The sequence below is a fragment of the Ahaetulla prasina genome, chromosome 6 (assembly GCF_028640845.1).
Source record: "Ahaetulla prasina isolate Xishuangbanna chromosome 6, ASM2864084v1, whole genome shotgun sequence".
Taxonomy (NCBI): Eukaryota; Metazoa; Chordata; class Lepidosauria; order Squamata; family Colubridae; genus Ahaetulla; species Ahaetulla prasina.
In genome coordinates, this window is record NC_080544.1 from 19,429,575 (window position 1) to 19,452,107 (window position 22,533).

The 22,533-nt window shown below is 40.2% G+C and overlaps 1 protein-coding gene across 1 annotated transcript in view; it reads right to left on the bottom strand.

The window, feature by feature from the left end:
* The window catches only part of CTNNA3 (catenin alpha 3), a 1,121,082-nt gene that overhangs the window by 557,061 nt on the left and 541,488 nt on the right, over positions 1-22,533 (bottom strand). Inside the window, exons 8-9 of the mRNA XM_058187693.1 lie at positions 19,069-19,149; positions 10,977-11,129 (exon numbers count right to left, since the gene is read on the bottom strand). Coding sequence (XP_058043676.1) covers positions 10,977-11,129; positions 19,069-19,149 — 234 coding nt within the window. The remainder of the gene's footprint in view (positions 1-10,976; positions 11,130-19,068; positions 19,150-22,533) is intronic.

The window sequence follows — 22,533 nt, forward strand, 5'->3', positions numbered from 1 at the left end:
TGACTTCACCCCATTCCTGAGAGATCTGTAAGGGGCATGCATAAGAGCACCAGCGTGCCTACCCTCCCTGTCCTAATGTTCCCTTTAGTTGTATTCATTTTATGTAGTCAATTCATACTTAAATATATTATTTAATATGTATTTGACAAAACAAACAAACAAACAAACAAACAAACAAACAAACTTGGATTGGTAAACAATGAAATGCACTATGCTTTGGATCCAAAAAGCGATATTGATTGGCGGTATTTGCCAGGAACTGAAAAGGGTAGAGGACACCTACAGGTGAAACAAACTGTGGAGGAAGGAAAACATTGCCTTAATGACCATATTAAGAAAAGCCAAGAATCTCTGTTGAAGAAGTCAATCAAAGGATGATTCTTGAAAAGAACCAAGATAAAAGCTGAATATAGAAAAGAAACTATTGAAAGCCAAAGGATACAGAAAGAAAAGCCAATAAAAATCCCACGCGGAGTTGGTTAAGATCAGGAATGTTAAAGAAAAAAAAATTGCAGGCTTTGTTTTAGTGGCTGAAAAACAAGCATTGCCAAATAATTGAGTGGGTGAAGGTGTTTTTATTTATTTATTTTTTATTTATTTGATTTTTATACCGCCCTTCTCCCGAAGGACTCAGGGCGGTGTACAGGCAAAAATAAAAACAGATAACACAATATACAATTTAAAATGCAGATTAAGAAACTTATTTTAAAATTAGCCTGATAGGTTAAAATATACTAGACTAAAAACCCCATTTAAAATTAATTAATAAAAATTTAAAATTAATAAAATTCCGTTCAAGCCAGCCCCGCGCGAATGAAAAGATGTGTCTTCAGTTCGCGACGGAATGTCCGAAGGTCAGGTATTTGGCGTAAACCCGGGGGAAGCTCGTTCCAGAGTGTGGGAGCCCCCACAGAGAAGGCCCTTCCCCTGGGGGCCGCCAGCCGACATTGTTTGGTGGACGGCACCCTGAGAATTCCCTCTCTGTGAGAGCGTACGGGTCGGTGGGAGGCATGTGGTAACAGCAGGCGGTCCCGTAAGTACCCAGGCCCTAAGCCATGTTCTGTCCCCCTCACCTCAGTCCGAGCGATGACTTAATTAGCCGGCAACTATCAGCTTCTGGCAGCCAACTAGCGAGCGTCTGCCAAGTGTCTCTGTTATCTCTCTTGATGAGTCAACCAGGAACAAACAGTACTTCAGCTCTAGTTAAGCAGTTGATTTGCTTGCTACGAAGAGATATAGCAGCCCTTGCTGATTTTATATCCTGTGGGGCTCCATGACTCAGCACTTCCTAGGCCTGCCCCACCCCTGCTTCTGTTGTTCCCGCCTCGCCTGCCTACGAAACCTAGGGTCCAGCCAGGCCTGATTGCCATCAGCCGGGTCTGGGGGCGTGGCCTGGGGGGGAAGAATCAGGGGACTGAAGCATCGTTATCTCCTCCACCTGGCCTGCCTCTGGCTCCTGGAGCTGAGCCAGGGAAGCCGGTGCTCCCGACGTAAGTCCTGATGGCCCTTCCAAGTGATGGCTCACTTTCCAAGTCACTTTCTGGCAGGGGGCCCGGCTCGGGGGGTGCAGACACAACAGAAGGTGAAAATTCAACACGAAACAAACAATAGCAAATGGTGCCTTTCTAGGGAACAGGATGAAATAATTGATCATTTGATCAGAGGCTGCAGCAAAATTTCACAAACTAACTACAAGCAGGATATGACTGAGTTGCCGGTGTTATTTGTTGGAAACTTTACAGAGGTCTGAATTTGAATGTAGTAAAAACTACTGGGACCGCGTCACGTACCGAAAATTTTGGATTAAGATCTTATGTGGGTTAAGATCTTATGAAAATTTAAGATCCAAACAGGGAGGCATCTTGTTCATAACATGCCTAATATAATAGTTTCTTGAAAAGAAAAGAAAAAACTGGTTCATTGATGTTGCTATAACATGCAGGATTGAGGGAAAAAGAAAAGAATTGGAAAAAATTACAGAATATCACAATTTGCAGATTGAAGTTAAATGCTTATGGGGGGGGGGGATCTATTATTATACCAATAACGATTGGAGCCTTCAGAGTGATAGCTAAAGGACTTCATTGATATTTTGAAAAATTGAATTTATCAGACCCGAATACCCTGATTTTACAAAAACCATCCAGGGGTGAAATTCACTTACCTTCCCTACTTGCTTGCAAATGTGTGCATGCACCACCTATGAGCATGCACAAAGTCTTCCACACATGCACACAGCCTCAAAAATGTGGAAAAATGGGACGTCATGACGTCTGTGCAGGTGGGCCGGGCATCCCGCAGTTGCCCCCACCGGTTCTCCTGAACCAGATAGAAATGCTTAGATGTTTTTTGGAATTGGCAGCAACATCCAGAAATTCATGCAGACGTCCATGAAGCTGTCAGACTTTGGAGTCTTCATATCCAATGACCTAAGTGCCAAAGCCCACTGTAACTACATCGCAAAAAAGGCATTAAGAGTTTTAAACCTAATCTGGCGGGATCTGAGAAGCGCAGGATGTTTAAAAGGGGCTGAGAGGCAGAAGCTCTCAGCGCTGACTTTATACAGAAAGACTTCAACTTTTACTGAAACCCGGTTTGTAGCAGATCTAATAAACGAAGTCACTATCAGAAAGAAAACCAAGTTGGCTTGTTTCTTTTCACGGCATCTGATACAACTGTGGCTGAGCTAGCCGAGACAAGCATTTTGAACAAAACAAACTGTAGCTATGAATTGGTTAAAAAAAAGGGTTGAAAATTTCCTATTTGCTCTAGATAGGTGAGTTAAAACTGTTTGGAAAAACAAAAGTTGAATTGAGTTCACTGCTGAAAAAACACTGAGGACTTTAGCAGAGACATTGAAATGCAATTTGGCATTGACAAATCTGCAACAATTGCTGTTAAGGCAGGAAAACTTGTTGAAGATGATGGATTCGAACTTGATAATGAACAAAAGCAATAACACCAGAAGGAAGTACAAGTACTTAGGAGCTTTGGTAGCCTCTAACCTGTTGCACAATGAAGTCAAGGAAGCTACTTCAACAAAATACATAAAGCGAGTCTCGAAAATCTTGAGATCAAAGCTAAGTAGAGGAAATATTGTAAAGGCAATTAACACCTGGCCAGTGCCTGTATTGCAATATTCAGTTGGAATAATTCATTGAACTCAACTAGAACTTGATAACTTGGATCGAAAGACAAGAAAACTAATGACAATGCACCAAGCTCTGCACCCAAAAAGTGATATTGATCGATTGTACTTGCCTAGATCTCAGAGTGGCAGAGGACTCTTACAGGTAAAACAAACTATGAGAGAGGAAAAACACGGCTTAAATGATTCTATTAAAAAAAGCAAAAGCGCCTTTGCTAAAGGAGGTGAACAAGGGAAACTTCTTGAAAACAATGAGTTTGAAAGCAGAATATTGAAAGGAAACAATTGAGATCACATTTCTAACTGGAAAAAGAAGGCAATGCATATTCAATCCCTGAAGGATATTGAAGTAAAGTTAGATACAAAGCTAACATGGAGATGGTTGAGATCAGGGGTGCTAAAGAAAGAAACTGAAGGCTTCATTTGGCTGCCCAAGGACAAGCCCTGCAGACCATGAAAGCAAAAATTCAACATGTTAATAACCACAGCAAAGGTCACTTATGCAAAATATAGTGATTTGCAAATTGAAGGTGAGTGATTATGGAGGAAGAAATCAATGTTTGTACCAATAGAAATAGGTACCAATATCAATAGCCAATAGCCAATAGCCAATAGTAATAGTAGTAATAGCAAAAAAATACCCACCCTATTCAGAACTGCCTATATACTCAGCTGTTACCTTAACAGCTCTTAGATCCTTGGTTAGGACTTAAACTACTGTTGTTGTTGTTGTTGTTGTTGTTGTTGCAGTTTTTTACATAATAATTGTATTCCAGAAAAGTTATAGTAGAAAGATCTATTAGTTCTAATTGTTTTCCTTTCCATTAACTAGATAAGCTACCCAGAAACTTTGGGAGTCAGGCAGCCTTCTAAATCTAAATAAATAAATAAATAAAATTGTAATGTTAGCTTTCAATGCGTTTATAGAAAGATGTCATCCAAACTAAAATTGCTTCTTCGTATGAATTATTTTCATTCATCTGTATTCTCCTCTTCCATTTTTCTTTTAATTATGCCAACAACCGTTTGGGATTTTTTCTTTATATATCAATACATTTTATAATTCGTATGTCAAAGATTTTTTTGTGTGACTGCTTAGTTGGGAGTATTTTACAAGTGATGTACTCCTAACTGATTAGATGCCATGGAACTGCTATCTAATTAATTCCCTGGCAAGCCAAGCACTCTCATTTACTGAAAATGCCCTCAATATCATTAATCATGCAGTGGCTCAGGAATACATATAAATAGTGAGCCATATCAACAAACTTTTAAATAAAAGTTTCTTATAGCTATATAAGAAAATAGCAATAACACATATTGGTCAGCTAAATTATAATCATTCTGATTACTAAAAATAAAACAGCAGAATTCTTAGAGGAACATGAGAATTTCTCTGACCCAGCACTAGCAGGATTGGAATAGCCCTCAGCTATCTTTTTATTTGATTAAAATGAAGGCAGCAATTATCTTTAAGAGAAAAGCCATCTATCACATACATACACATTACTCAATACCAATGAGAGATTCCTAAATAAAACCCATAAGTCTTTGACAATCAGAATAATTCAGTTACAACTTTATATATTCAAAACAATATATATCTGTGGCTAGTTTAATGGTTGGTTTAGGAACCCTTTCCATTCTCTTTGCAAAAATAAAATAGAGATGCCAAGTTTCTTACCTACGTAGGTCAGAAAATCTGAGGCTACTGTGTGTGATTTGGGGGTGGGTGGGAGTAACTATGGCCCCTTTATTACCAATAGACATCAATTCAGATGGAGTTGAGGTCCATAGGTCATAAAGGGAGCATAGTTGCTGACCTCTGGCCTAACAGATGATTTAATTGCTTTTCTCAGTGGCATTTTCTTCACCTGGAATATCTTTGCAGCCTTGCCTAGCAGAGTAGAAGGAAGCTAAAGGGATACTGGTGATGATAGAATAGAATAACAGAGTTGGAAGGGACCTTGGAGGTCTTCTAGTCCAACCCCCTGCTTAGGCAGGAAGTCCTACACCATTCAGACAAATGGTTATCCAACATCTTCTTAAAAACTCCAGTGTTGGCGATGATACATGTTGTGCCACAGGCATTCTTTTGTTGTGGTCCGGATTTGGACAGTGAGGAGGTTTGGGAGAAATGTGGGCCAGTCCTGGAGTCTGGGGAAGGCTCGGATGAGGGCTCTGCATCAGAGGCAGAGAGGGGGCCAGGGCTATCTGGTATTATGTGCTGCCTCCAGAGTGTCCAGAATCTGACATCAGCAAGGCAGAAAAACTAGGGAAGCCTGTTCCCAGTGCGTACATTCCCAGAGCTTCCAGGAGGCAAGAACAGTTAAGACAATAGGGAGACTTCCGGGTGGCACCGCAGGCATTGCATTGGAGATGGTCCTTTCGGACCGTCAGCCCCGTGATCTCGTTAAAGTCGTTCAGACAGCATTCATCAGCTGTCTGACGGCTTGGAAACCTTTCCCTTGGGAGAAGAGGGAAAGGTGAGCTGCCAGGCGGAGGTAGAGCTCCCCAAGAGCCCCAGAAAAAATTCTAGGGGCAAAAAGTGTAAGAGCTCCCTATTTAAGCCTGGCAAAAGCTCTGGATCCAGGACCCTCTGCATTAATTTATTAATTATTATTAATGCAGAACAAAACGCCACGACCATCTCTGCTATCAAGATGAAGATCAATCTTAATTTACTTTAAGCAGACGGAGCAAAGGCAGGAGGACAGGCTGATGTAAGCACCAGACTTCAACTCGATCTTTGAATGGTACTAGAGAAGAAAGGAAATGGCGCCTCTGCTTAATAGGGCATGAAAACGAAAGTTAAGGAAGTCCTTGTTAGCATCATTAGCACCCTTAACTCTGTTTAAACTTGTTGGATTTTATACTTATGTGAAGAAATGTTAAAGAGAAAAGTTGAAGGACTGCAGAATTGATTTAAATCCAAATAAGGAGTTTATGACCAGATTTGACTTTGTTGCAAAGTATAAAGTTAAAGTGAAACTTAAGGAAGCCTTTGTTAACATTGTTGCACTCTCGGTCCTCTTTAAATTTGCTGGATTTTACATTTACATGAAGAAATTTTAAAGTGAAAAGTGGAAGGATTATAGAATTGATTTACCTAACCCAAATACAGAGTTTATGAAAAGATTTGAAGATTTATTGAATTTAATGAGATGGCTGTAAGGTATAAAATTAAAGTGAAAAATAGCTTCTAGGCAAACAAAGCTTGATGTTATTATGGATGTTGGAATTTTGCCAGTTCAAATGCAAAAGCTACAAGAAGATTTGAAGGAATTTTTGAAAGGTCTTTTGGAAGAAGCTCTAAACTTTCAAACCTCTGTTATAGACCAAACATGTATGGAGCTTGAAGAGGAAATATCTCAAATAAATTATCGAAATTAGGAATAAGGATATAAGGGAAGATGTGGTGGCAGTATTTCAAAGATTGTTGAATACATGGTTCAGAAAGTTCAAACTGCCCAAGAAGCTGCTGATCCAGCTCTACAGAGGAATTATTGAGTCTGTCATCTGCACCTCTATAACTGTCTGGTTTGGTTCTCCAACCCAACAAGACAGACACAGACTTCAGAGGATCATTAGAACTGCAGAAAAAACAATTGCTACCAACTTGCCTTCCATTGAGGACCTATATACTATATGAGTCAAAAAGAGGGCTGTCAAAATACTTACAGATCCCTCACATCCTGGACATAAACTATTTCAACTCCTACCCTCAAAACGACGCTATAGAGCACTGCACACCAGAACAACTAGACCACAAGAACAGTTTTTTCCCCGAATGCCATCACTCTGCTAAACAAATAATTCCCTCAACACTATCAAACTATTTACTAAATCTGCATTACTATTAATCTTCTCATCGTTCCCATCACCCATCTTCTTCCACTTATGACTGTATGACTGTAACTTTGTTGCTTGTATCCTTATGATTTATAATGATATTGATTGTATCCTGATTGCTTATTTGTAGCCTATGACTATCGTTAAGTGTTGTATCATTAAGTGTTAAATTTGTACCCTATGACTTTCATTAAGTGTTGTAAGTGATGTACCTTGATGAAGGTATCTTTTCTTTTATGTACACTGAGATCATATGCACCAAGACAAATTCCTTGTGTGTCCAATCACACTTGGCCAATAAAATTCTATTCTAAAATTCTATTCTATTCTAAATAAAAAAGGGCCCCCGATTTCCATTATCTGTTGTGTTGTGGTTTTTTTAATGGTCTCAGTCCCTCTTCCCCTGGATTACACTGATGCCATTTCACATGTATAACTTTTAAGAATTGGATTTAACAAAATAGGAAGCAAACTAACCTGCATTAAGAGGAAAACTCTGACCTCTTCTCCTTCAGAGTATCACAGCATCGCTGACCTACCCTTCGCTTCTCTTCTTCTCCTTCTAATGATTGTTATGAATTGTTCTTTTATTATTGGTGAAAAAGTAACCCCTTGCCCTCTGTGTGTCCTCTGCCCACAGAGTTTGATTTCACCAAGTACAGTAAAAACTGGTATATAAAGTTCTGTTAGAACAAGCAACAATTTCCAGGGACTCAAAGTTTGCAGCTGCTTGCCTGCAAATTCTACTAAGTCCTCCTTCCCAAACTTTCACGGAGAGATATTTCCCCTTGCTCTCTCTTGCTCTAGTGCAGGGGTCCCCAACTTTTTGGACCTCAGGGACCACTAAATTCATAATTTTAAATCCCGCGGACCACTAATATGATCTGTCTAATGACCAGCTGGGTGGGCGTGGCTAGGTGGTTTAGGTGACTGGGTGGGCATCATTCACATTAAGGGGCGCTTCGCCAGCCTCTACTCACCCTTCCCCTCCCAGCTCCTCCTGGCCTGCCCACCTGGGCTCCTTAAGGCCCCAACAAGAAGCAGTCATTGGAGCTAAGCAGCCACCATGAGAAAGAATTGGCAAAACAGCTCAGTTCAAATTGGATCTGACCAAGAAGGAAGCTCAGCAGAAGCACCTCACTGAGGACTACGAGCATAGGCTTTCCAAGCAGAGGGAAGACCTGTGGGAGTACAAGGCCAGGTACTGATGCCTGGAGGCTCAGCGGACTGAGATGGTTAGCCAGTTCCAGACCATGATGCAGTCCAACTGGAACAAGGCCCTCCGGCTCCCCGCCACCACCAGCACTTCCCTCCAGCCTTTGCCCAAAGCCCCGCACCAGGAGGCTGAAGCAGACCCCAAGTTGGAATTTCTGCCTCCTTCCAGATTGGTCTGTAATTTTCAATTAGGGATGACTGTGGCTAGTGACCATAGGTTGTCTATACTTATCTATGTCATGATATAAACTATTTTAGTATTCTGATAGTTTGGATCAGGGGTTCAATGCTCTCAATTCGGACTGGATCGCCCAATCCGGTAGCGATGGCGGCAGGTGGTTCGGAGAACCAGTAGCAAAAATCCCTGCCACCCCCCATGCCCAGCTGAGCCGCGCAATCTTCAGAGGTGTTTTTTTTTTACTTTTAAAAGCATTTTTTCTTCGGCCAAAAAAATGCTTTTAAAAGTAAAAAAAAAGCCTCTGATGATCTCACAGCTCACCTGGGATCATCAGAGGCTTTTAAAAGCATTTTTTCTACAACCTCTTCGGCCAAAAAGGTTGTAAAAACATGCTTTTAAAAGTAAAAAAAAATTAGCCACACCCACACAGTCACATTACCCTCACCACCAAGCCACGCCCACAGAACCGGTAGTAACAAATATTACATTTCACCACTGGTTTGAACCAACCACTGTGATTCAGTGCTACCGAGAAGTTATAATAATTGCACTACATATATTCTTTTCTATTGGTAAGAATTCCTAACCTACTGTCCCTGAGGAACCAGCCTGAGGAGAAATAAAACCAAAAAAGGTTTCTGTTTACAGAATACCCTGTTTGCAAATTTTCCCCTCACAGCCAGAAAATATTTAATGATTATGAACCATGTTTCAAAAGCACAATTCTTCATTTACATGCATAGACATCACCTCTATAATAATGTCATTTATTTTAAGTCAACTAAATAATTCCTTTTCTTTCCCTATGTTATATATTCCAAAATTGCTCAGATATCCAGATATCATACTATTGAAAAGATAATTAACATAAAGCAGCTTGTACAGTAAAAAAGACATGGATGCTAATAAAGAGCTGATGAATACCAGAAGAAAAGTATTTTCTTGAATTTAAAATCAAGATTATTTGAATTTTTTTTTCTGCACACATACACATGAACATAAAAATATCACTGTGGCATCATACTCTTCAACTCCTCAAACAAGTATACTATACTGATAGTGCTAACAACAGAAAAACTATAAACAATAATTAATGTTAAAGTAAAATAGCATTGCAATGTTCTTTCCAATGTAATTTGACATTTGCAATCCCTAAGCAAAATTAGATGCATGCCTCACATGAAATTATATACAGCCATAAATAATTCCATAAGTGCAAATCAGTTTTTGAAGTTCACAGTGGAATGGGAAAAGGAACAATCAGGTCTCCTAATTGCTCAGACGTAGTGCTTTCAGTACCAAAGAATTTTGTCAGATATGCTTTGGCCACCATTGTAAAGAATATGGTGAGGTGTATTGAAAGGCTCAACAGTTCTTCCTTTTGACCAGCATTGAATGGAACAGACCACTGCGGATCAGGCAATAAATTAACTGGAATTAATTTGAATTGAATTAAGAAGCCTTGACAAAATGATTTTCCATGGGAGCAGCGGTGAAATGCTACTGGTTTGGACCAGTTCGCCTGAACCGGTAGTAATAAAAGCTACCGGTTCACCCAAAGTTAGTAAAAAAGTGCTATCTATTTGGATGAACTGGTATTTCCGACAATCAGTTATGCCGTGCGATTTATCCTGCTTTCTAGTGAATTTAAATCGTGTGGCACAACTGTTCCCGCCCCCCACTTTGGAAAAGGCTTCTTAAGCCTCCTTTTTCAGCGCTGCATGGTAGCGCCTAGGGTGAGCATGCACATGAAGCGTGTATTTGGCATGCACTGCACATGTGCACGCAGCGAACCGGTAGCAGACTTTGAAGCATTTCACCACTGCATGGGAGTCCTGCTTTCAGTTTGGGCCTTCCTATATAGATAGATAAGAGGACGCGGTGGCTCAGGGGCTAGGACGTTGAGCTTGTCGATCGAAAGATCGGCAGCTCAGCGGTTCGAATCCCTAGTGCTGCCATGTAATGGGGTGAGCTCCTGTTACTTGTCCCAACTTCTGCCAACCTAGCAGTTTCGAAAGCACGTAAAAATGCAAGTAGAAAAAATAGGGACCACCTTGGTGGGAACAGCGTTCCATGCGCCTTTGGCGTTGAGTCATGCCGGCCACATGACCACGGAGACGTCTTTGGACATCGCTGGCTCTTCGGCTTTGAAACGGAGATGAGCACCGCCCCCTAGAGTCGGCAACGACTAGCACATATGTGCGAGGGGAACCTTTACCTTTACCTTATATAGATAGATATTAGGATTCCATCAAGAAACAATCTGAATGCTAAATTTTTGGAATCTGCCTAATTCTGGCCAGTCCCCTTGAAGAAAAGGGTTCAGGAATCAGCTACAGTAATTAGATAGCCTTTAGGTAGTAAATAACTCATAATGACAACTTATCTACAGTATAGGGGTTCAAATGAGAGCAACAACAAAAGTAGCAGAATGCTAAAACAACAACTTCTGGGTGAACTGAAATGAGTCAATATCAAAACACGGAAACCAATAAATCCTGCTAAGAAAAAACAAATATATTCTATGTATAAACCCTAATTCATTGTACAGTGCATATTGTAGAGTATTTCTACAAGCCTCACCTCAATAAGTCTCTGTGTATGCTCTGTAAATATTGCAGCGTATTCTTTGATTTCTTTTTCATGCCCACTTTTAGCAGCTTCAGTGAGCACTAGAAGTGGCACAGTCGTGTCCATGAAGGAGTCCGAGATATGATCAATTATTGCTTTGCGAAGCTGCAAAAAAAACAACACCAAAACACCAAACCATTATCAATAAAAACCATCCTTACATATGGTACTTTAGCATTTTCAGCGAAGTGCAATCTAAAATCTACAAATGAGTACAACGTTTAACGCTATGGAGCAAATTATTGTCGAACAGTTTTAGGTCAAGGGAGGGGCAATCTGTATCCCAAGTCATAGAGGTAGTATCTTGCTCCATTTCACAACCTTCTTTTTTTTGGCCACAGTTGTTAAGTGAAATCCCTGCAGTTCAGTGGTGGGTTTCAAATTTTTTTACTACCGGTTCTGTAGGTGGGCATGGAATCCCACCACTGTTATGATCGTTGCGGGCATTCCCCATGTTCATGGTGGACATGGCATGGCTTGGTGGACGTGGCAGGGGAAAGATACTGTAAAATCTCCATTCCCACCCCACTTCTGGGGAAGGATACTGCAAAATCCCCATTCCTACCACACTCCTGGGAAAGATTATTGCAAAATCCCCATTTCCTCCCAATCAGCTGGGACTCGGGAGGCAGAGAATAGATGGAGGCAGGGCCGGCCGGTCAGAGGTTTTACTACCGGTTCTCCAGCTGAAACCCACCGCTGCTGCAGTTGTTAGGTTAGTAGCATGGTTGTTAAGCAAATCTGGCTTCCCCATTGCCTTTGCTTGTCAGAAGGTTGCCGAAAGTGATCACATTATCTCGGGATACTGCAACTGTCATAAATATGAGTCAGTTGCCAAGTGGCTGAATTTTGATCAGGTGAACATGGGGAATGCCCGCAACGGTTATAACAGTGGTGGGATTCAGCCGGTTTGCACCTATTCGGGAGGACCGGTTGTTAACTTTCTAAGCAGTTCGGAGAACCGGTTGTTGGAAGAAATCTTATTTTGGCTTTTTTCCCACTTTCCAGGGCTAATCCTGTAAGGAAGGCAGGGTGGAAACATTCTGGTGGTGTTTCTAGCCTAATCTTTATTGCCCTGCTTACAGAAACTGCCTCTCTGGTTAACCCTTATTACATTGTAACAGCTAAGACGAAGTGCTCATCTATGTGAGTGACATTGAGTTGACCACGCCCACACGGCCACATGACCACCAAGCCACACCTACCCAGCTGGTCATTAGGGCAGAGAACTGGTTGTTAAATTATTTTAATCCCACCACTGGGTCGTAAGTATGAAAACTGGTCATTAAGTCACTTTTTCAGTGCTGTTGTAACTTCAAACAGTCGCTAAACAAACGGTTGCAAGTTGATGGTTACCTGTATAGAGTCCTCAAACTTTTATATCCCTTCCCCGGAGAGTTACCAACATTATTTACATTATGGAAAATAAAGTACACTAGATTTCTTCTTGAACGGTTGTTATCCAGTTTGTAGCACACTCACCCAAAATGTTCATTGAAAAATGATCATCTTACTCGCCTGTGCTACTTAACTGTTTTTCAACTGCTGCAGTCAATAACAGTTTAAAGTAATCAGAAATTTATTAGGTGGAAAAAACTAGAATGATATTCAAACTAGAACTCCTGATTGTCTCCCTCTCATATGCCTGGATTAGAAATTGGTTAACAGATTCAGGAACAGTAAAAGAGTTGGAAGGGACCTTGGAGGTCATCTAGTCCAATCCCCTGCTCCAGTGGTGAAATCCAATTGTTTTTTTACTACTGGTTCTTTAGGCATGGCTTGGTGGGAGTGGTGTGGCTTGGTGGGTGTGGCAGGGGAAGGATACTGCAAAATCCCCATTCCCTCCCCACTCCTGGGGGAAGGATATTGCAAAATCTCCATTCCCACCCTACTCTGGGGCCAGCCAGAGATGGCATTTGCTGAGTCTCTGAACTACTCAAAATTTCCACTACCGGTTCTCCGAACTACTCAATTTTTTTTATTTTGTCACAACAGTATACGTAAACATCGACATAAAACAACAACACATCATAAAAGAAAAACATAAAAATATATAAGTAAAAGTATGCAATAACTATATTAATTTGATATAATGAAAGGGAACAATAGGACAGGAACGGAAGGCACATTTGTGCTCTTATGCATGCCCCTTATAGTCCTTTTAGGAATGGGGTGAGATCAAAAGTAGACAGTTTTTGGTTGAAGATTTTGGGATTTTGAGTAGAGACTATAGAGTCAGGTAATGAGTTCCAAGCGTTAACAACTCTGTTACAGAAGTCATATTTTCTGCAATCAAGTTTGAAGCGGTTGACATTAAGTTTGAATCTATTGTTTGCTCTTGTATTATTGCAATTGAAGCTGAAGTAGTCTTTTACAGGAAGGATCTTGCAAAATCTCCATTCCCACCCTACTCTGGGGCCAGCCAGAGATGGCATTTGCTGAGTCTCTGAACTACTCAATTTTTTATTGGCCAAGTGTGATTGGACACACAAGGAATTTGTCTTGGTGCATATGCTCTCAGTGTACATAAAAAGAAAAACATAAAAATATATAAGTAAAAGTATGCAATAACTATATTAATTTGATATAATGAAAGGGAACAATAGGACAGGAACGGAAGGCACATTTGTGCTCTTATGCACGCCCCTTATAGTCCTTTTAGGAATGGGGTGAGAACAAAAGTAGACAGTTTTTGGTTGAAGATTTTGGGATTTTGAGTAGAGACTATAGAGTCAGGTAATGAGTTCCAAGCGTTAACAACTCTTTTACAGAAGTAATATTTTCTGCAATCAAGTTTGAAGCGGTTGACATTTAGCTTGAATCTATTTTTTGCTCTTGTATTATTGCAATTGAAGCTGAAGTAGTCTTTTACAGGAAGGATATTGCAATAGATGATTCTGTGTGTTAAACACAGGTCATGTCGGAGTCGGCGGAGTTCTAAATTTTCTAATCCCAGGATTTCAAGTCAGGTGGTATAAGGTTTTTTTTATTATTATTTTATTTATTTACATTTATATTCCGCCCTTCTCCGAAGACTCAGGGCGGCTTACAGTGTGTAAAGCAATAGTCTCATTCTATTTGTATATTTACAAAGTCAACTTATTGCCCCCCCAACAATCTGGGTCCTCATTTTACTTCTCAGGGTGCCATCCGCCAAACAATGTCGGCTGGCGGCCCCCAGGGGAAGGGCCTTCTCTGTGGGGGCTCCCACACTCTGGAACGAGCTTCCCCCGGGTTTACGCCAAATACCTAACCTTCGGACTTTCCGCCGCGAACTGAAGACACACCTTTTCATCCACGCGGGGCTGGCTTGAATTGAATTTTAACGTCAAATTTTTATCAATTTTAAATGGGGTTTTTAATGTATGGTAAATTTTAAATTTCCAGGCTAATTTAAATAAGTTTTTTAAATCGCATTTTAAATTGTACTTTGTATTGTTTGTTTTATTTTGCCTGTACACCGCCCTGAGTCCTTCAGGAGAAGGGCGGTATAAAAATCAAATAAATAATAATAATAAATAACCTACCTTATAAAGGATGGAAGGCTGAATCAACCTTGGGCCTGGTGGGACTCGAGCCTGCAGTAATTGCAGGCTGCTGTGTTTTAATAACAGGCTATCTTACAGCCTGAGCCACCATGGCCCCTTTTGTTGTTTTCAGAAGAGCGGAGAACTCTTCTTGTAAAATATTTCTGGACACGTTCGATTGTATTAATGTCAGAGATGTGATATGGGTTCCAGACATATTCTGCTACCGATTCTCCAGAACCTACCAGAACCTGCTGGATTTCACCCTTGCCCTGTTCACGCAGCAGACCTGTACTAGGGATTCGAACTGCCAACCTTTCTGATTGAAAAGCTCAGTGTTTTAGCCACTGAGCCACCTAGTAAGGCTTAGATTTGTTCTAAATCAGGATTCAGATTTGTTAGTGTAATAAGAAATCCGTATTTGTTCATACATGGGCCTTTTCTTCCCAAAACGTTTCTGGAGGAAAACTTTTCTGTTGGGGGAAAAATCATTTCTATTTGCTTCCTATCTTGGTTAAATAGCATCTCTCCAGGTAAGAAATCTCCTATTAGGTAAGAAATTCACAATCCCAAAAAGAAGATCAGGGAAGCAAGAAGTGAATGGCCATCTAAAGCAGGGGTCTCCAACCTTGGCAACTTTAAGACTTGTGGACTTCAACTCCCAGAGTTCCTCAGCCAGCAAAGCTGACTGAGGAACTTTTGGAGTTGAAGTCCACAAGTCTTAAAGTTGCCAAGGTTGGAGACTCCTGGTCTATAGAGATGCGGAAATAGATGAAGATCACACTTTTTTTTGGTCTTTTTGTATCTTTAGGACTAATTTGTTCTATTTGTATTGTGCTTGTGTCAGTATGTACGTTTATGCCAGAGGAGATAACCTTAAAAAATGACATTTCCTTTTTCTTTTTGTTCTTCTATACCCAATAGGTTTGGCATATCTTCATCGACACAATACAGCACTTAAATCTCCTTCGAAATCTATAGTCTCATTTAGAAAATGGAATTTAGTTTGCTACCCATCCTATCCTCTCTGTCGCCTACAGAAGGATAAGACAGACCCATTGGCTTCCGATGAGATACAGATGTCAAAAGAAATTTCTCTTTAAATAAAATGATGGTGGCATAATCAGACTGCCACCAATCTCCCTCCAGATTGTGGGAGGTTGGCCAGAAAAATGTCAGAATAGAATAGAATAGAATAGAATAGAATAGAATAGAATAGAATAGAATAGAATAGAATAGAATAGAATAACAGAGTTGGAAGGGACCTTGGAGGTCTTCTAGTCCAACCCCCTGCTTAGGCAGGAAACCCTACACCATTTCAGATAAATGGTTATCCAACCACTTCTTAAAAACTTCCGGTGTTGGCGCATTCACAACTTCTGCAGGCAAGTTGTTCCACTGATTAATTGTTCTAACTGTCAGGAAATTTCTCCTTAGTTCTAAGTTGCTTCTCTCCTTGATTAGTTTCCACCCATGGCTTCTTGTCTTGCCCTCAGGTGCTTTGGAGAATAGTTTGACTCCCTCTTCTTTGTGGCAACCCCTGAGATATTAGAACACTGCTATCATGTCATCATGTCATATCATGTAATGTCATATCATGTCATAAGAGTTATCATAACATAACATAACATATAATCATATAATATATAATATAATATATATAATATATAATATATATAATATATAATATAATCATAATATAATCATAATATAATCATAATAACATATTATCATAACATAACATGCTATCATAAGAGCACAAGCATGCCTACCATTCTGGTCCTATTGTTTCTTTTCATTATATCCAATTAATATAGTTATTATATTAATGGCATTGGACCGGGATATTTACGGGACCGCCTGCTGCCGACAGTTACCTCCCATTGTCCGGTACGTCCAGTGCGCGCTCACAGGGAAGGCCTTCTTAGGGTGCCATCGGCTAGTCAATGTCGGCTGGCGGCCCCCAGGGGAAGAGCGTTCTCTGTGGGGGCCCCGGCTCTATGGAATGAGCTGCCGGTGGGACTCCGTCTCCTTCCTGATCTCCGGATCTTTAAATGCAAGCTCAAGACTTTCTTTTTTCACCAAGCAGGGCTGGCCTGATTGATTTTAGTATGGGGGGTTTTAGTGGGTTTTAATAGGGTTTTATTAGGGTTTTAGTTTTTGATAAAAATTTTAGCTAATATTTAAAGTATACAGCGATTGAATCAGTTTTTTAAACTTGATATATTATTTTAAATTGTTAGGATTTTTGTCGTTTTATTGGCTGTACACCGCCCTGAGTCTTCAGAGAAGGGCGGTATAAAAATATGAATAAATAAAATAAATAAATTACATACTCATGCTTATATATATGATTATATATAGTATAGTTATTTCGTGCTTATACTTATATATACTGTTGTGACAAATAAATAAATAAATAAATAAATAAATAAATAAATAAATAAATAAATAAATAAATAAATAAATAAATGTCTCCCCTAGTCCTTCTTTTCATCAAACTAGACATACCCAGTTCCTGCAACCGTTCTTCATTCGTTTTAGCCTCCATTCCCCTAATCATCTTTGTTGCTCTTCTCTGCACTCTTTCTAGAGTCTCCACATCTTTTTTACATCATGGCGACCAAAACTGGATGGAGTATTCCATGTGTGGCCTTGCCAAGGCATTATAAAGTGGTATTAATACTTCGCGTCATCTTGATTCAATCCCTCTGTTTATGCAGCCCAGAACTGTGTTGGCTTTTTTGGCAGCTGCTGCACACTGCTGGCTCATATTTAAATGGTTGTCCATATTTAAATGATTGTCCAGATGTAGGAACCTCACTTGAGGGAGCTGAAATGGACAATCCACCACATGCTGCTTATGGACATAGACATATGTTCCCCGTCTCCCATCGACACTCATAAATGGGAACGTTTATTAGAGATAGGGAAGAATTTTGTTCCAATCTAATAGTTGAGTTTCTCCATCCATATATTTGAACATGTACTCACAGATGCTAAATATTATGCAAATCACTATTTGATACCAGGCTAGCTCAAAACAATATCCTAGCACAATCAAACAACTCCCTGTTTACTTAGTTCTTGAGAATGAAAATCAACCCAACAGAAAAGTTTTTGTATTTGGAAAAAAAAATTTCTATCAAAACTGCTGGAAAGTTAACCCAGCAAGTAAATCCACCAGTGAGAGTCACATAAATTATCTTGTGGTATGTTTTGCTGCTGCTAGGTTGGAAGGCAGCTGATCTGTTTGTTGAGTAACAAGGTAATAATTGACAACATCCAATCTATGGGGGAAGATGCAAGCAACCTCCGTGGAGTGGTTGCATCAGGAAAAACAGCCTTTAAATAAAGCTATTACTAATGCAATTGGGTTAAATTATTCACTGTGAAATATTTATTTCCTGCTTCTTAGCAGCAGATATGAAAATGCTAATACACTAAAAGGGAACAACAGAATGCTTTCAAAATGATGTTAAAGGGAAAAGATACTCTCAAAGGATATTCCATGAGTCAGAATGCATCTTTATAATTCTTTATTGGCCAAGTGTGATTGGACACGCAAGGAATTTGTCTTTGGCACATACACTCTCGGTGTACATAAAAGAAAAGATACGTTCATCAAGAATCATAAGGTACAACACTTAATGATAGTCATAGGGAAACAATCAGTATAAATCATAAGGATACAAGGAACAAGGTTACAGTCATAAGTGGAAGGAGATGGGTGATAGGAACGATGAGAAGATTAATAATAGTGCAGACTTAGTAACTAGTTTGACAGTGTTGAGGGAATTATTTGTTTAGCAGAGTGACGGCGTTCAGGAAAAAACTGTTCTTGTGTCTAGTTGTTCTGGTGTGCAGTGCTCTGTAACGTCGTTTTCAGGGTAGGAATTGAAACAGTTTATGTCCAGGATGCGAGGGGTCTGTAGATATTTTCGCAGCCCTCTTTTTGACTCGTACAGTATACAGGTCCTTTAATTTCCTGCATGTAGCAAAAGCCAAGTATTTGGCTTTTTTAGGGTGCCTCTTGTACATGATGTCTTACTTTAGGGGCGCTCACCATGGGATGCTAATATATCATCTTATATTAGATGTAAAACACATCTCATATTTCAAATCTATTTCTGCTTACTAAGGAAAACTAATTGTTCAAGAACTTTAAGGGTTCTTGATATATAAGGAATTAAAAAAGCATTTTTAAAAAAGTATAATAAATATTTTCCATTCTTTCAAAATATATATATATTGTTGTGCAGCATGTTGTGGTAACCTATTTTCCAATTTCATATTTAAGAATGAAAAATCCAAGTTAATAATTAATACCTGAGGATTGCCCTTTGTTCTTAATCCACCTGACAAAGCTGCAGAAATGATATCTAAATTTGTAGCTCTTTGGCTTAAATAGCACTATTCTTTTTCAATATTGGGAATAATTTTTTAACACCCTCATCCAGGGAGTTAATTCTACCTAACTGCAGAAACGTAACATGCTTTGTGCCTGAGGAGATTACCTGTCTGCGGAGATCTCTTGTTTTCTTGCACATATTATCTATTGCTGCATTCAAGGCATTCCCTCTTTCCTTCCTGTCAGCCTGGAAGAAAAAAAAAGTAAAGCTCATTGGGAACACACATAAAATTGGGGTGTTTAACACATTTCATACCATCACTGAACTCTTCTAAAACTAAACTATTCATTACACTTTAGAATAGTTTGAGCAATCTGATTATGTTTCTGGTTTCAAAAGTGCCTGATTAAATCGCTCTTACACCCCCCCAACCCCAACCCCCTGGGTTTATTTGACACTGTGAGCTATTCTCTACACTAAATGAGGCAGGGCAGGGATGAAATTCAGCAGGTTCTGACAGGTTCTGGAGAACCGGTAGCGGAAATTTTGAGTCATTTGAAGAACTGGCAAATACCACATCTGGCTGGCTCCAGAGTGGGGTGGGAATGGGGATTTTGCACTATCCTTCGCCCAGGAGTGGGGTGGGAATGGAGATTTTGCAGTATCCTTCCCACGCCATGCCCAAGCCACACCCACCAAGCCACACCATGTCCAGCATGCAGTGGTGGGATTCAGCCAATTCGCACCACTTCGGGAGAACTGGTTGTTAACTGTCTGAGCAGTTTGGCAAACTGGTTGTTGGAAGAAATCATTAGGGCAGGGAACCAGTTGTTAAATTACTTGAATCCCACCACTGCCACCAAGCCACGTCCACAGAACCAGTAGTAAAAACAATTGGATTTCCCCACTGAGGCAGGAGGTAATACAACACAAGCAGAGTAATAGATAAAGCATATTAATTTGTAGCTAGCTTTTATGTCATACACAAATGTTCCATTTACAAGCATTATGCAGTCATGAAACTAAATTTACAGTATTTTCGTATTTCTTATTTCTCCATCTTCTTCCCATGCTTTACCGCCTATTAAACATTTTCCACACAAACAATACATATTTAGGTGGATGCTTATGTAACTTGAATCTCAGGAAGTAAACAGATACCTTTTGACTCTCATAAGTTTTGACTAGTTAAGTGCTTGGAATTTTGGTTCTACTATTTTAATCACAGATATGAAGACACATTGCAATCTTTTGTAGAGAGGAGAGAAGAGGCGAGGAGAGGAGAGGAGAGGAGGGGAGGGGAGGGGAGGGGAGGGGAAGGAAAGGAAAGGAAAGGAAAGGAAAGGAAAGGAAAGGAAAGGAAAGGAAAGGAAAGGAAAGGAAAGGAAAGGAAAGGAAAGGACAAAATCTAGGCTGCCGCAGAATGTAGATTACGATGGGGACTTCAATATGAAGAAATGATGTATATGAATTAAATGCCTGATAAGAATGAAAACACAAAATAAGGTTTCATTGAAGTGCTATAAACGGAGTAGCTTAAATATAATCATAACCAGATATTGTGTTGCTGAACTTTTACAAACTCATTGTTTGGAATGTCATAGAACTGCAGAAATGTACACACACACACACACACAATGCTGTAGGATAGACCAAGTATACTACTAGATCTCTATGAAGTGTCCTTGATGAAAATAGTTTAAGAGGAGCAGCAAACTGGACAACCCATCTACAGTAAATGATGACCAACACAAAGTGCTGGGACAGTCAGGCAGTGGAACATCTATTCTGCTTAGATGTTAGAATGAACAAAAAGGTATTAGCCTCACCTTAACTTAACCAAAGGTATTACATTTAACACTGTTTGGTCTTAATGATTTGAATTTATTGAGGAACTTCATCCTTTACTATTTAATGAAATTAAATTTTATCTCGCTCTTTTATGGTTTACACTTCTGCACCCGATTACACGGTCTAGTAAATTTCCAAGATGTGTCAGCATATGAAATCAGCTTGAGCACATTAGCACTTAATAGTGTGAAAATATCCATAATGAAAGCAATATGGAAGCAACGGTACCTCGCCTTATCTGAGTTTCTAAAGGAGTGCCTGCGTGGAGAATCTTTTAAACCTGCTTTCCTCAATCCGGTGCTCTTCAGATATGTAAGATTTTAACTTTGCAAAAGGACATGTTAGGTGAAAATTATGGGTTCTGGAGGGCATCAATTTAGGGAAAGCAGCATTAAAGGATCAGTGTAATCATATGCTTCCCCTAAGGGAGGCATGCATAGACACACACAAAAGTTGAGGAGAAATGGTGCTGAATAAAGAGAACAGTACAGTCCAAGGAAGGAGTCACTTGTCATGTAAAAGCAAAAGCGACTGATAAAGAACAATGACATAAGCTGTCAAATCCTGCGACTAACCACTCTTGTTCATTCAGACTGTTCACCGAGGTCTGAAATCTTCATTTGCTGGCTTTAAAACTTAATTTTCCTCAGACAGTCAATGAGAATTGCCATTTCAAAACTTTAATGACTCCTGGATTTTAACAAGGATTAGCGCCACGTCTTGCAAATCCACGTTCCACATAAAATCACAACTAGCCTATGTTTTGTGAAGATACAATGGGCATTAATATTGGCTTTTCAAACCAATTCAGAATAATCACAAATGCTGTAAATCAACTGCCAAATATTCTTATGTTCTCTATTGCATTTTTCATGCCACCTAAATGCTGCGGTCACATCTGAGACACCAATTCCTTCCCTGGTTTAACAATCAATATTCAATTCAATTCAATTTCCATGCACCCTCCTCAAAAGCAGCTAAATCTGTAGCTCCATGCTCTTTTAATGCAGATAGTCCTCAGTTTTTGACCAGAATTGAGCCTGGAATTATGGTCATAAGCAGAGGTGGGTTTCAGCAGGTTCTGACCAATTCTGGAGAACCGGTAGCGGAAATTTTGAATAGTTTGGAGAACCGGTAGTAAAAAATTCTGACTGGCCCCGACCCCATCTATTCGCTGCCTCTCAAGTCCCAGCTAATTGGGAGGAAATGGGGATTTTGCAGTATCCTTTCCCTGGACTGGGGAGGGAATGGAGATTTTAGAGTATCCTTCCCCTGCCATGCTCACCAAGTCACCCCCAACAAGCCATGCCATGCCATACCCACCTGTTGTGTCTGCAACCCCCGAGCCGGGCCTCTTGCCAGAAAGTGACTTGAAGCCGGGCCTCCTACCAGAAAGTGACTTGGAAAGTGAGGGGGAAAGGCCATCAGGACTTACCTTGGGAGCACCGGTTTCCCTGGCTCAGCTCCAGGAGCCAGAGGCAGGCCAGGTGGAAGAGATAATGAGGCCTCCGTCCCCTGACTCTTTCTTCCCCCAGGCCATGCCTTCAGACCCAGCTGATGGCAATCAGGCTTGGTTGGACCCTAGGTTTCGTAGGCAGAAGAGGAGGGAATAACAGAAGCAGGAGTGGGGCAGGCCTAGGAAGTGCTGAGTCATGGAGCCACACCCCACAGAATATAAAGGCAGCAAGAACTGCTGTGCCTCTTCGTAGCAGGCAAATCAACTGATTAACTAAGAGCTGAAGTTTGTTCCTGGGTGATTCATAGGCGTCGAGGGAGATA